Below are 13,832 nucleotides of genomic sequence, written 5' to 3'. Positions count from 1 at the left end.
CCGCAGAGGTAACGAGGGATCCCTTTGCCAGACAGGCCCGAGGGACATCTGCTGCAGCCGCCATTTGTGGGGCTTGGAGGGGATCCTGGGAGACATGGTCTGGCCCAGCTGGGCGAACAGCTGTCCTCTGCGCCTGCACTGCTTTACCTTCTCTTGTCTCATTCACCTGTAGGAGCTGGGGTGGGGCCTTCAGCCGGGGCCTGGGGCGCCCTGGAGACAGGCTTTACAGAGAGAAGCCAGAGGCCCCCTGCTCTCACTCGGCCCGGCACTGCCCACCCTGCCCCCGGGGTTCCCGGCCAGGTCCGGAGGGCCCAGGGCAGTCTGTGCTCGGTGCCAAGGCAGGAGGCTCAGGGAAGGCTTCCAGCGCATGGACCGAGGCAGGAGGGATGCTGAGGGACCAGCAGGTATTCTCAGGGCAGGGCAGGGCCTCGGCCGCCATCCAGGGGCCTGTGGCTCTGAGGCTCTGCTGTCTTCTCTGGCCACCCCTGTGTGCCTGCAGGAAGTATCTGCGAGATGCTGACCGCCAGGTCCTGGCACAGCGGGCCTTCATCCTCACTGTGAAGGTGCTGGAGGACACCCTGAGCGAGCTTGCAGAGGTACGCCTGTGGCCCCTGTCCTCTCCCAGGCCGCGGCCCCGGCCACCTGTGAAGTAGCACGCTCTGCCTCCCCGGCTGGCGAAGGTCAGCACAATAAGGAAGTGGCAGACACTTAGTGAGGTGCTGACCGGCTTGGCAGATGTGGACTTGTGGTCAGGGAGGACAGTAGCGACACTCCGTGAGGCTGCTACCTGAGCAGTGTACCCCCACCCGGCAGGTCGACCTCGGGGTCACAGCTGCTCTGATGTTGAAGCACATGATGGGCTCCTGGTGGGCTGAGCGAGGCCTCGGATTGCTCCAGGCACACCTGCTTCCTTTTTACTGCCCCTCCGCCCCCCGAGGCAGGCACAGCCCTCACCCCCTTTCATAGCTGAGCACCCTGAGGCCTAGGAGGTTAGGTCACCGGCCTGGCAGGAAGGGTCTGAGCCAGGGCAGTGCCGGTGCAGGGGCTCAGGGTGGCGGCCTGAGACTCCACCTTGGCTGCTGTGCATTAGGGGCACATGAGAGCCCAGAACAGAAATCAGCTCTGCAGCAAGCATTCGAGGTGGCCCCTGGTGGGTCCCCCCAACCCCCACCATTAGATGCCCAGGACTGCCCTAAGGCCCGCATTTAGAGGAAGGCCATCCCCGCACAGGCCAACCCTACTTTTCTGGAGCAGCACCACCTCCAATGCCCCGTCAGTCCCTCTCAAGGCTGGAGGAGCAGAACAGGGAGGGACTTCCTCAGGCAGGTCTCCAGGCCCAGCCTGGGCCAGCTAGCAGACGGGCAGACCCAGACTGGCCCGGGATGGCCACCCCTGACACCCAGGGCTGTTTTGTTGTGGCAGAACCACAAAAGATACAGTCTTTTACCTTCGGTTTTCTCGTAGGGGTCAGAACGTCCAGGGCCCAAGGCCTGTGGCCTCCCTGGAGCCAGGATGACCACCGACGTCCCCCACAAGGCCAGCCCTGAGGATAGTCAAGAGGGCCTCCCCCACCCCAAGAAGCCCCCTCTGGCTGATGGCTCAGGGCCAGGGGCCGAGCCAGGGGGCAAAGTGGGCCCTCTCAACCACCGGCCTGTGGCCATGGAGGCAGGAGACAGCACAGACCAGGCCGGAGAGCGGAAGGACAAGGAGAGCCCCCGGACAGGGCCTGCTGAGCCCATGGACACGGGTGAGGCCACTGCTCGCTGCTCAGACTCCGAGCGGGCACCACCCCCACAGCCAGGCCGCCCTCCAAGGGACAGGGGCCCCGAGAACCGTCCCACTGAGCTGTCTCTGGAGGAGCTGAGCATCAGTGCCCGGCAGCAACCCAACCCGCTCCCACCAGCCCAGCCAGCCCTGGCCGCCGCTCCTACCACCACCAGTGGGGCCAGAGGCGGCAGCCACCCCGAGGAGCCACCCACACGGCCCAGCCGGAAGAGGAAGCTCCTGGAGGACACGGAGTCGGGCAAGACACTGTTGCTGGACGCCTACCGGGTGTGGCAGCAGGGCCAGAAGGGTGTGGCCTACGACCTGGGCCGCATCGAGAGGATCATGTCCGAGACCTACATGCTCATCAAGCAGGTGGGTGGCCGCAGGGCAGGCCTGCAGTTGTATTCTCACCGAAGGTACTTCGCAGCCTGTGTCGGGGTGCTGGGGCCCGTGGGGCATGCTTGTTAGGTGTCATTCCCACTCCAGCCCTGCTGTTTGCTTCTCTACATTTGAGGTTTTCTACCACAGGTGGGCCGTAGAGTCAGAAAAACAAGGGTCACGTCCAGTCATCGCGTTGTACGCTCTAAGTATGGGGCGATTTTGTCAACTGTATCTCAAGAGAGCTGGGGAGAATACACCCACAAAAAAGAAAACCTTTTAACAACACGCTCGGAAAACTATCTTCTCAACTTTAAAGGAAATGAACCCATTTGCAGAAATCTTATCACATTCCACACATCCAACAGGGGGACGGGACCCCTGACCCCACCTCGGTGCCGGGCTCTGGGTCACTGCCTCAGGGACCTTTGTGGCTGGCATCTGAAGGGGGCTGCAGTGCCCTGAGTATGTGAGGGGGCTCTGCCGCCCTTCTTGTTTTGTTTTTTTTAAATAGATTAAGACGTGTAGCTCTTTCTCTATTTAAAATGATTTGTACAGGAAGAGCCCCCAGAACTGCAGTGGCTGGTTCAGACTGGGTGCCCGTCCTGATAAGCAGTTTCTTCCCAAATCGTGTCTGTGTGTGGTTTGGAGAGTGCCTGTTCTGTCACCCCCTCACCAGCATCCGGGATCAGCCTTTCTTTGTTTCTGTTGCTGATGAATTAGGAAGAACCACGCCCTACATTCCCTGCTGGTGAGGGTGGGCCCTTCCTCACACCCTGCCCACGGCTCCCCCAGGGCAGCCCCCGGGCCTCCCTGGCCTCCATTGCCATCCCCCTGTGCCTTGGGCTCTTGGTCTCTGGGTCCATCAGACCTTCCCCCCACCTAGACCTCAGACTCTGAAAGGCCCTGCATCCCGCTCGCTTGAGGAGCAGGATCTGGCTCCAATTCTGCCAGCCTCAGCCCCTGAGGATGCAATAACATGGTCCCGTCTAGACGTGGTCTTGACAGGGCTGGCCTGGCCCAGAGCAGTGGCCCTGTGGGATAGACCCGGGAGATGGACGTGTGCTTCTACCCCTGCTCCCCAAGCGGGGTGGGAGTGTCAGGGGGTCCTCACACTCTCGGGGCTGGGACGAGGCCAGCCACCATGGCCCGGGCCCTTTGACTTTGAGCATTTCCTTGCCCAGGTGGACGAGGAGGCTGCTCTGGAGCAGGCCGTGAAGTTCTGTCAGGTCCACCTTGGAGCCGCCGCCCAGAGACAGGTAAACTGGATGCCGCCTGTGCCAACCTCCTCCTATGGGGCCGGCCCCACGCCAGGGCCCCAGGCTGCAGGCCGAAACGTGGGCACACCTCAGGAGGGACCAGCATGGGGCCAGCATGGGCCGAGGGGAGATGGACAGGAGGCATCCGGGCTTCAGGCCCACAGGGAGCCCCTGACCACTGGCCCAGGTGGAGCAGCATTATGTGGTGGGTGGGGCCTTGGCAGGCCCAGACCCCAGCTCTGAGTGTGTGACCTGAGGGGTCCCCCCACCTCAGCTGCCTTTTCTGTAAATGGGGAAGATAAGATGGTCCTTACCCAGCTGACCTCACCTGGAAAGGTGACGTCATCTGGGACAAAGGTAGAGGGAGTGATGTGCGGCTGGGATATGAATTGGATAGGAGCAAAATGGATGGGGTCCCTGGGACTTACTCAGCAAGGGAGGGGGCCGGGTGGTGCCAGGTTTGAGAAAGCCTCCCCGCCAGTGAGTGGAGAGAATGGGCTGGGGCGGAGGCCCAGTGAGCAACAGGTGGGTTTGAGACGGCAGAAGATGAGCCAGCGTGACTGGGTGACAGGGAGGAGGGGTGAGGCCCTCCTGGGCTCTGGCCAGCAGATCTTCCTCTAGGAGAGAGGTCTAGGCTGGAGCCCAGGGTGTAGGTGCCCCTGAAGCCATCGCTTTCGGGCTCAGAGGCCACAGCTTTTGAGGAGTAGTGGGACCGAGGAGGGGGTGAGGGGCCGGGGATGAAGGAGAGAGGGGTCCCGTGGGAGAGGCCCAGCTCAAGAACAGGCCCGAAGGCAGGATCTGGCCGGCAGAGAAAGGGGGCATCCTGTCTAAAGCTGGGGGGACGTTGCAGTCCTGTTCAGTAGTGCCACCGGGGCATCTTCCTGCACCACACTTGGGCATTTCTGCAGGAGTGACCCCTGGGCCTGGGTCGTTGGGTCAAAGGGCAGATACTTGCCATTTGAATAGGTGTGGCGTCTTGTCCCTCCAAGGGTGGCCCAACTGCCCCTTCCCCAGCAGCACAAGAGAGCAGGTCTTGCCCTCCCATCCTCGCCCACACACGGCCCTTTCTTGGCATCTCCCCCCTGGGGAAGTACCTCGCAGGGAGTCCAGAGGCAGGAGCTCAGGACAGTGGGCATCCATCCACCTACAGCCTGGGGACTCAAGTCCCAGGTCCCCCAGCAGCAGGCTGGTGGATGCCCTCCGTGCCCAGACAGGCTTCCTCTCAGTGAAATGGGATAGGGGCCACCATCCCTGCCCAGGCTCTAGGTCTGAGGAAGTCCAGTTCAGTCTTCACCAAGTGGGCTGATCCCCCAGCTGAGGGCCAGAAGCCCAGGGGAGACATGCCCCAGGCCACCAGCAGTCCCCGCCACTCCATAGCCAGAGCAGCCAGAGTTCACGGCGCAGCCACTGCGGTTCCTACGGCCTGCGCGGCCCTCACCACAGCCTCTCCTACTTGGGACAGGAGTAACTGCCCAGGGCCCAAGTGCGGGGCTTGGCCCCAGGGGTCCCCTCCTGCCTCCTCTGCTGACCCAGAGGGGGGCAGGTGGGCAGTGAGCACTCCAGACGGAGGAGGACTGTTTCTGATGCAGCCTTTAAAAGGTGCTCCAAGTGATAGAACCACACAGGAAACCCCCAAACACCTACCTTCCCTGTCCTGTGGCAAAAGGAGGTGCTGAGCTGGCAGGAGCCAAAGGCAGGGAAGGGTCCCATTTCTTAGATGAGATCGCGGCCCAAAGAGGACCAGCACCCAGCTGGGGCCTGGGCCCGCCTCTGGCCAGTGCCAGGGAGGGGGCGGCCATGCCCCTGAGCCTGCTTCTCCTGCCCCTCAGGGGAGGGTCCGTTTTGCTGGAGGCATGTCCCAGTTGCCATGGCAGCCGAGCACACAGCTGGAGAGTGCTCTGGACATAGAGGCTCAGTGCTGTCGCGGTGGCTGAGGCTGGCTCCTGCAAGGACAGTCATAGCACCCACTTTCTCCATGGCATGTCTGCCCATGAGAGACAGGTCTGCCCTTGCTCATCGCAGACACACATCACACAGCAGAGTTGCAGGGGCTGTCCCGGACCCCATGAAACCGGGGACAGGACATCTCAGGCAGAGCAGATACCAGAAGAAGCAGAGTTACGGCGGGGAGCCAGCTGTTCCCCAGCACCGAGGTGCCCCCAGCAGGTGTGAGACCTCCCTGCACTTGCAGCCACCAGGAGAGCTCCCACTGTCCCCAGTGTGGGCCTGTTTTTCAGACAGTACAGTCGGCCCTAGGCTCACACACAGGGACCCACCTTGCAGCATGCCCTCAGTGAGCTGCAGCCTTCACACCACCCCAGGAGCGTGGGCTTTGGGTGCAAAGCAGAAGGGACCTGGTGGCAGAGGGAACAGTGTGGACGAAGACCGGGAGGCCCCAGTGGGCCTGGCTCGCCTAAGAACAGACGGCCTGGGGTGGGAGCTGCTGGGGCGGCTAAAGCCCGGCTGTCTGGCACCGTGGCTTTGGGGCTGCAGTCTTGAACTCAGGAAGCTGACTCTTTGTGTCACCCCAGCTCCCTCAGGATGGTCCCACCAGTGGCCCTTGGGAAATCGCCCTCCAAGACTGACTTGTGTTATTGCAGTCCCCGCATCGGGTGCAGCGACCCCCTTGCCTGGAGTCGTGCTCCTCTCTGCGTGGCACGCAAGAGTGGGGGCATGAGGTCGGCCAGCCCCAGGCCCTCTGCTGAGTCCCTATCAGCAGGGCCTGGACATCCTCCCAGGGAGGGGCTGTGGGTCCCCAGCAGTTTCATAGCATTGCAGAGTCCTGAAGGGCTGCCTGGGGGCCTCGTTGGCAGCATGGGGGGCTCAGGGTCTGGTGCCATGAGGGCATGTTGGCAGGCCCAGGCTCAGGCAGGTGTCCTGTGGGATGGCGAGGGCTCTGGGCTGCCCAGCTGGCCTTCCTCACCTCCCTTTGTTCTCACAGGCCGCGGGGGACACACCCACCACCCCAAAGCACCCCAAGGACAGCCGAGAGAACTTCTTCCCCGGGGCTGTGGCCCCTACGGCTCCTGACCCTGTATCGGCTGACGCTCTCCAGCGGCCCAGTGACACTCACACCAAGCCTCGCCCTGCACCGGCCGCCTCCACGGCGATCATCCCCTGTCCTCCCTCAGCGTCGGCCTCCACTCCAGACCCGTCCAAGGACTCTGGACTCCTCCAGCCACATAGTCCAGAGGCCACCCCCAGCGTGGTCTCTCCGGGCCCAGGTAAGTCTGTCCTATCCACTAGGCGGTGAGGCCAGAGCTGGGCCCAGGCCCCTGCCACCAGTGGCAGCAAGTCCTGCTCCTTGCATAGAGAGTGGGGGCAGGGCGGGGCGAGGCCAGGCCGGGGCGACACCCAGCCTGGTGGTCCTTGAGAAGCACATCACAGGGGCCCTGGAGGGCAGGGGCACAACCTGCTGGCGTGCGTACCGCTCTCTCCTTCCTCCCATCCCAACCAGCAGCCCTCTCACGGGGGTGGGACGAGGAGGGGGGGCCCACGTTGACATCAGGTGTTTACATGTTTGCCATCCCTCTCTCTTACCACAAAGCCTTGTGACGAATAGATAAATAGGAATTCTGGAGAGGAGAGGGCGTCCTGACTTTGGCTTCCTGGAGACCTCACAGGCCTGCGAGCCATCCCTGGGACCTGCTGTGGTTGGGGGCATTCCTGCCCAGGGCCCTGTGGGCAAGCCGGCAAGCATGGGGCAGGGCAAGGCTGGTCGGTGGGCTTGTGAAGGACAAGAAACAGGGCCCTGGGCTCCGGCGGCCAGAGGGAGCCCTGGTTCCTTCTAAAACCCAAGATGCCCTTGGGAACGGCAGCCCACTGGCAGGCCAGAGGGCAGACAGGCCTGCAGCTTTCCTGGGAGGGGACTCTGAGCCTCCATGCCAGGCCCTCCCCGCTGCCCTCCCTGCCCCATTCCTGGGACCAGCCTGTGCCCCTGCTGAGGCCCTGCACGGGCCCTTTGCTTCTGCAGGCTCCTCTGTCCTCCCGGTCACAGTCCCATGCAGCCTTTTGGCCATGCCGCCTTGACCTGAGGGCGGTGGCGGCAGCTGTGAGCAGGGTGCTGCCCGAGCGGAGGCTGAGGGTGGCAGTTCCCTCTCTTCGCCCTTTCCTACAGCGCAGGCATCAGGTGCTGATGTTCTCACCTGATGCCGGTCCCCAGTTTGCATTGAGGATCATGGAAGTATAGGGACCCTCTGCCCCGTCACTTACAGTTACCCTGGTCATGGCCCCATGAGTTGAAGAATCACTTCCCTTAAGTCAGCTCCTGCAGCCATTTGTTCTGAGAGGAGCCTCTGAAGGCTGCAGGACAAAGAGCAGTTCCGCCACCAGGTGACCTTGGCTGTCCCTGCTCCCCTCTGCGTAGCTTACCGCGTCTCTGTGTCCAGCACACAGTGTGGAAGGTGGGGGTGATACACACTCAGCACAGTGCTCGGCAGAAGTGGGCACAGCCACCGCGCGGGTTCCGGTCACGGTGATTTCAAAGGGCAGACACCACGGGAGTCCACAGCCCAGGGAAATCTCTCTCTCCCACGAAGTCTTGGCTTCCCCCAGGGGATCCCCCCGCCGCACCTTAGGCTGGATTCAGGAGCATCAAGCTGTCAGCTGGTCATCTCAATTCACTCAGTTGCTGGCAGGTCTCAGGTTCTCACCGGCTGTTGGCTGGAGGCCTCAGTTCCTCCACTCTGGGCCTCTCCATAGGCTGCTCAGTGTCCCCACGTCATGGCTGCCGGCTTTCCCCAGAGCCCGGGGCCTGAGAGATAGAGAACCCTCGAAAGAAGCCACAGCGTCCTTCATGCCCTGATCTTGGAAGCGAGTGACCATCACTGTTGTTGGGCACACATGAACGGGTACAGGGTGGGAAGGTTACTCAGGGTGTGAATCCCAGGAGGCGGGGCCGGCTGCCTTCCTTCCCTCCCCTGCTCACCATGCCCCGGTTCCAAGCAGGCCCCAAACTTGATTCGCATGTTTTTCCCTCTGTTAGATCAGGGGAAGAGCATGTACTTCTCGGTGTTATTCTTCATCCTGAAGAATTGATGCTTGCTTCTTTCCTTGCCCCAGATGAAACTGAATAGCGTTTTGCTAGGATGGAACTCTTACATGACCCTGGGGGTGGGGGTGGCCCTGGGTGGAGAATATGGGACACTTGGACCTGGTGTGGAGTGACCTGCCGGCCTCTTGGGGCTGCTTTGGGAGCTGCAGGAGGATGGTGTTTGGCTGGCTGACGGTTCCCAGAGCTCTCTGGGGTGGCATCAGGGCCATGCTGGGACGGGCACATCAACTCAGAGCCCACTTCCCACATCCAGGACAGGGAGAGCACCAGCAAGGAGCTGCCTAGCACCTCCTGGTTCCCCAGAGGTTCCCCAGAGGCCTGGTGATGTGATCTGCATCTGCCTGTCCTGGTGCCCAGTGGGCAGCCCAGACCTGGGGCTCAGTTGGGGTGGACAGGAAGGGTAGGCCTGCCCTGCGGAGGCGCCTGGGAACTAGAGCGTGTATAGGCTGGGAGCTGTAGCCAGAGACGATGACACGGAGGTCACAAGCCACCTGAGAGGGCAGGCTTGGGACGGATCCTCCCAGGATACCATCCCCAAGGTGCGAGAACAGGGGGAAGGCAGCCTCAGAGGAGACCTTGACTGGCGCCATCCCCAAGGTGGACAGCCCTGCCCTGCCCCTCCCCAGGCCTTCCGACTCCAGCCAGGGGAAGGCAGCTGACAGTGGCTGGCAGTGTCCACTCCCGACTTGTCCCACCTGCTGCGGCCTGCAGATGGATGGGGGCACTCCCAGGCCCCCCTGGTCACTAGCTAAGACCTCACCCATCCACCCAGGTCGTGCTGACCTGGGCCACTGGCCTTATGTGGCAGATGCATCCCCTCGGGGAGTTCAGAGGGGCTCGTGGGCATCTGGGAGGCGCCTAACCATGTGTCCCCCACCCCCCCCCATCTCTCTACTGAGCACGTGCTATCTCTGTGTTGGGTGTCTGCCCACCACAGGCCTGGACCTGGTTTCATGCTAGAATAGTGCCTGGCCCACGAATAAGTGAGGGTCCCTTTAACTGAGGGGTCAGGCCTTCAGAGTGGGGAACTAGATCAGGGAAGAAGAGTGGAAAGGACACTTCAGGCCACGGGGCCAGCCTTTAGGTAAGGAAAGCGCCTGCCTCAGCAGGGAGCCGCCAGCCAGTGAGTTGAACAGGCTGTAATGCCGGCCTCATGCCATTTCGAGAAGCCAGGAAGAGTCTGAGTCAGGACTGGCGCTTCCAGGACACTGGTCCTTGGAGACCCGGTGCCCAGGCCATGAGTCTGCCTGGAGGAGGAGGGGGAGTGGGCCTGATGGCCGAGGATTCCAGCCTGGCCATATATTTCCCACTGACAGAGAACCTGAGGCCAGGGGGGCCCATAGGGCCCTTCTCTAAAGCCTGCGCCTCCAGGGTGATTCCCTCCTGCTCAAGCCTACCTGCAGCCCTCCTCACAGGCCTCCAGGGTGGTCTTGGCGAGGGGAGGGGGCTGCCTGGCCTAGGGAGCACTACCCCACATGCTCGAAGGTCTTTGCTGGATGCCCTTGCCCCAAGTGTCCCTTCTCCTCCTGGTGGCCTACTAAGAGGAAAGGGCCTGCAAAGAGTGGACAGTCCCCTGGGGTAGAAGAGAGCCAGCCTGACACCTGGCCCCCCTGAGGGCAGCCTCCATCCATTTTGCCACCAGCTCCAGGCCCTCCCTGCAGCCTGCTACCTGCCCCCCCATCAAGCTCCTGTCCTATAGATACCTATCAGCAAGGAAGCCAGCTGCCCAAGCAGCCACCCAAGCAGCTCCTCCAGAGCCCTCAGGGAACAGCTACGTGAGAAGAGGTTGGGCAGAGGCAGGCAGAGTGTTACCACCTATAGAAAGGCCTGGAGCAGACACCCACTGGGCCTGCTTCATGAGTGCGTGCCCAGCCATGGTGAACCGAGTCCTGCCCCAGTGGCACGGGATTCGGGCTGTGGTCCCTGCTCTCCAGGTCCGGGAGGGCAACAGGACGAGCCTTCCGAGGTGCTTATCCCTGCCTGCCGTAGTGTAGGGGGCTGGACTCTGGGACACAGAGGCTGTGACAGACAATAACTGCCAGGCAGTGGGTCCTAAGGAAGGAAGGGACTGGCTCATGGCGTGGGCAGCCAGGGAAGGCTCTGTCGTCCGGGAGCTGGAAGCCAACAGGCAAGAGGCCAGGGTGCTAAGTCACCCCAGCTTTGTCCCTGTCCCAGGAGCTTTCACTCCTGCCTGGCCCGGGGTGGGGTGTGGGGAGGTGAGACTTCACCTGCTGCAGAAGGGAGAGGAAGGACTTGATGGGCAAGTGGGGGAATGAAAGGGTGGTGGGCCGGTGGCCGTTTCGGCCTGAATAAGAAGGAAGAGACGAGTAAGGTGAGGAAGGGAACATGAGGAGGGACTGGATGCAGCAGGAGCTGAGGGGCAGCTGCAGGCGGGGCCCCGGGGCCTGGGAGCCGGGGGACTGATGCTGACTAACGGCCTGGCTAGCAGCCATAGACGCAACGGGCACCTTTCGGGCCCATCAGGCCTTGGCTCAGAGGAGGCCAATTCCCGGCCCCTGCCTCATGCCAGGGAAGGTGTGGCCTGGCGGGAGGGCACGGGGCCAGCACGCCACTCCACCCACTCTGGGCTTAGCTAGCTGGTTTGGTTTTGGGTCCTGACTATGTTTCTGAGTGCCACTCCCACGGGCTAGAGGAGAGAGCCCGTGAGCCCACCCCTAAATCCCGTGATGGTGTTTGATGGGGCTGGAGGCCCCACAGTGTCCATGTTGCCCCTGCTGTGTCAGGCACACAGTGACCCCAGTTAGTGAGCGGGCCCCACCAGTGTCCACCTGGAGGGGGAGTGGTTTCCTGCCTGTACCAGCCTGGCCCCACCCATGTGATTGTTCGAGAGAAGCCCTTGCTGGTCCACCAGTGGAGGTGGCGAGCTGCCTCAGTGCAGGTCCCCTGCCAGGTGTCCCAGGGTTCAGGAGGGAGGGGCCCTGTCTTCCAGGCTGGGTGAGGATCATAACTTGCGGCCCTCCCATGCCCCACAGAGGGAGAAGAGCTGGCAGGAGGGGCAGAGGGCCTGGGCTTCCCGCCCCAGGAGCCACTGTGCAGTGAGCAGGTGAAGACCATCCCCGAGAGCCCTTCAGCAGAGCCGCACTGCTGGCCCACAGAACCCGCGTCCCGGACAGGCGCCGAGCCCACCTGTAGCCAGGGTAAGGCGAGTTGGGAGCTGCCAGGGGAGCTTTGCCTGGAAGGATGGCGGGGGGGGGGTGCGCTGGATCACAGGGTGAACAGCTTGCCAGGGGGGACCTGGGAGGACCCAGGGGTGGGGAAGCCAAGTGGAGTGGCAGCTGGGCAGGGAGGCCTGGGCTGAAGAGCTGGGGAGTGGAGAGCCCCTCATTCTACCTCCAGCTCCACAGAGACTAGCGAGGGCCGGTGGCCGGCCCAAGCTGAGGCTGCTTAGTCCCGGGGAGGAGCCTCCCCAGACTAGGGGCCAAGGGAGGGGCTGATGTGCGGAGGGAGGAGTCAGGGGCCGGCAGAGGGGTGGCCAGTCCTGCCAGACCACTGTCCGTGTCGTCGTCATCCTTTCCCAACTGGCCAGCCCCCCTTGGGGATTCCTTAGGTTCAAGGATCTCACCGACCCTACTCAGGGCATAGGGCCTGCTGCCAGCCCCTCGGAGCCAGGCGTGGGCTCTGAGTAAGTCGCGCTCCTTTTAAAGCCATGGGACCTCGGAGGAATGTGGAGACCAGCCAGGCTGACCCCAGGGCTCCTAACTCTTACAGCTTCCTGGAGGCTGCCAGCCCCGGAACTGCTGCCTCCAGGCTCTGGGGATATGCAGCTCTGGAGCGGAGGGGAAGTGGATGCCCCGGGGCCAAGCGACTTGGCTCCGGGCCCCCGCATCCTCCCTGGGGTGTGGACACCATTAGGACGTGCGTCCTAGCATTGTTGCAGGGATGCAACAGTTCGTGTGTGCACAGCCCCTGGAGGGCCTGCAGAGTCCCTGGGAAAGCTCCAGGGGCTTGCCTGTATCCTAGTCGCCAGGCCCCGCAGCCCAGAGCCAGACAGGCAGTCAGGGGGGCAGACACAGGAGGCCGGGAGCCTGCCGGCCAGCACACACCAGAGCGTCAAGAGAAAGCACCCTCGGTCTGACGCGGCAGGAGGAGGCGTTCTTGGTTGCCTCTGTCTTCCAGAGGGGAAACTGAGGCCCGAGCCAGGGAAGGGCAGGCAGGCCCAGGAGGCTGTGAGCAAGGCTCAGCTCCCACGGTCCACCCCACAGTCACCAGCTCCAAGGTACCCAGCAGTGCGAGTGCCCAGCCACCCGAGGGCCCCCCCGGCAAGGCAGAGCCCGGCCGGGCCAAGTCGCGCCTCCTGCCCAGCATGCCAAAGCTGGTCATCCCCTCGGCCGCCACCAAGTTCCCCCCTGAGATCACCGTCACGCCGCCCACCCCAACCCTGCTCTCACCCAAAGGCAGCATCTCGGAGGAGACCAAGCAGAAGCTGAAGGTGACCACGGGTGCCGAGTGGGGGGCGTGGGCGGGACGTGGCCTATAGGCGGGACTGGGGCCAGGCCCGGGCCACCCCTGACCAGCTCCCTGCCCGCTCTGTGTGCAGTCGGCCATCCTGTCTGCCCAGTCGGCCGCCAACGTGCGGAAGGAGAGCCTGTGCCAGCCGGCCCTGGAGGTCCTGGAGACGTCGAGCCAGGAGTCCTCGCTGGAGAGCGAGACCGATGAGGATGACGACTACATGGACATCTGAGGGCTGGGGCCGCTCCCCCCCCCCCCCCCGTGGCCTGAGCCCCTCGGGGCGTGCCAGGCCCAGGCGGAGCACTGTTTCTCCCCCACGCACATCCCGGCCCGCTCAGCCTCCATCCCTCGCGGTGTCCTCCCCACCCGCCTGGGCCGTCGTCTGTCCCCGCCGCATGGGGGCCCAGAGGAGACTGAGCTTGGCCACATGAAGATGGCCACAGCTCACACAGCAGGGCTGGCATCCTTTTCTATGAAATGTTGACTTTGTATAACCGTGCCCACGCCCAGCCCAGGTGGCCGTGTCCACACCTCGACGCCCGGATGAGCCGGCTCCTGCCTGTGTCACAGTGGAGGGGTCATTTAGGGTTGGGCTCACCCCATTCCCTTTTTTTGGTTTCTTTTCTAATAAAGATGGAACGGTTGTCTTTGCCTCTTTGTTCAACCCCCGGGGGCCTCCCCCAACTGGTTGCTGTCCAGGGTTTCTGGGCCCTTCTTCTTGTTGGTCAGGGACCAGCCCTTGGGCATCCCAGGAGCAGGCAGGGGTTGGAGGGAGGGGAGTGAGTCAGAGGGGAGAGGTGAGCACAGGCCGAGCAGGGCAGACCCTCTGGGTGGGGCTGGAGCCAGGCCTGGAAGGGCTCTCCAGAGTGTCCCCTGAAGGACTCAAAAGAGTGTGGGGTGTGCCC

The 13,832-nt window shown here is 63.0% G+C and overlaps 1 protein-coding gene across 7 annotated transcripts in view; it reads left to right on the top strand.

The window, feature by feature from the left end:
• CABIN1 (calcineurin binding protein 1) overlaps nucleotides 1-13,565 on the top strand; it is a 152,254-nt gene extending 138,689 nt beyond the window's left edge. For 6 of the 7 annotated variants that reach the window (XM_027576452.2, XM_027576447.2, XM_027576451.2 and 3 more), the window contains 7 exons: nucleotides 500-596; nucleotides 1,465-2,139; nucleotides 3,330-3,404; nucleotides 6,346-6,628; nucleotides 11,451-11,615; nucleotides 12,681-12,907; nucleotides 13,016-13,565. In XM_027576452.2, coding sequence (XP_027432253.1) covers nucleotides 500-596; nucleotides 1,465-2,139; nucleotides 3,330-3,404; nucleotides 6,346-6,628; nucleotides 11,451-11,615; nucleotides 12,681-12,907; nucleotides 13,016-13,159 — 1,666 coding nt within the window. In that variant the 3' untranslated portion in view covers nucleotides 13,160-13,565. Of the gene's footprint in view, nucleotides 1-499; nucleotides 597-1,464; nucleotides 2,140-3,329; nucleotides 3,405-6,345; nucleotides 6,629-8,105; nucleotides 9,158-11,450; nucleotides 11,616-12,680; nucleotides 12,908-13,015 lie in introns of those variants that run through there. The other variant, XM_027576453.1, reaches the window with a different exon arrangement.
• Nucleotides 13,566-13,832: the final 267 nt, after the last annotated feature.

The sequence above is a fragment of the Zalophus californianus genome, chromosome 14 (assembly GCF_009762305.2).
Source record: "Zalophus californianus isolate mZalCal1 chromosome 14, mZalCal1.pri.v2, whole genome shotgun sequence".
Lineage (NCBI taxonomy): Eukaryota > Metazoa > Chordata > Mammalia > Carnivora > Otariidae > Zalophus > Zalophus californianus.
This window is presented reverse-complemented; position numbering and strand designations above follow the sequence as displayed.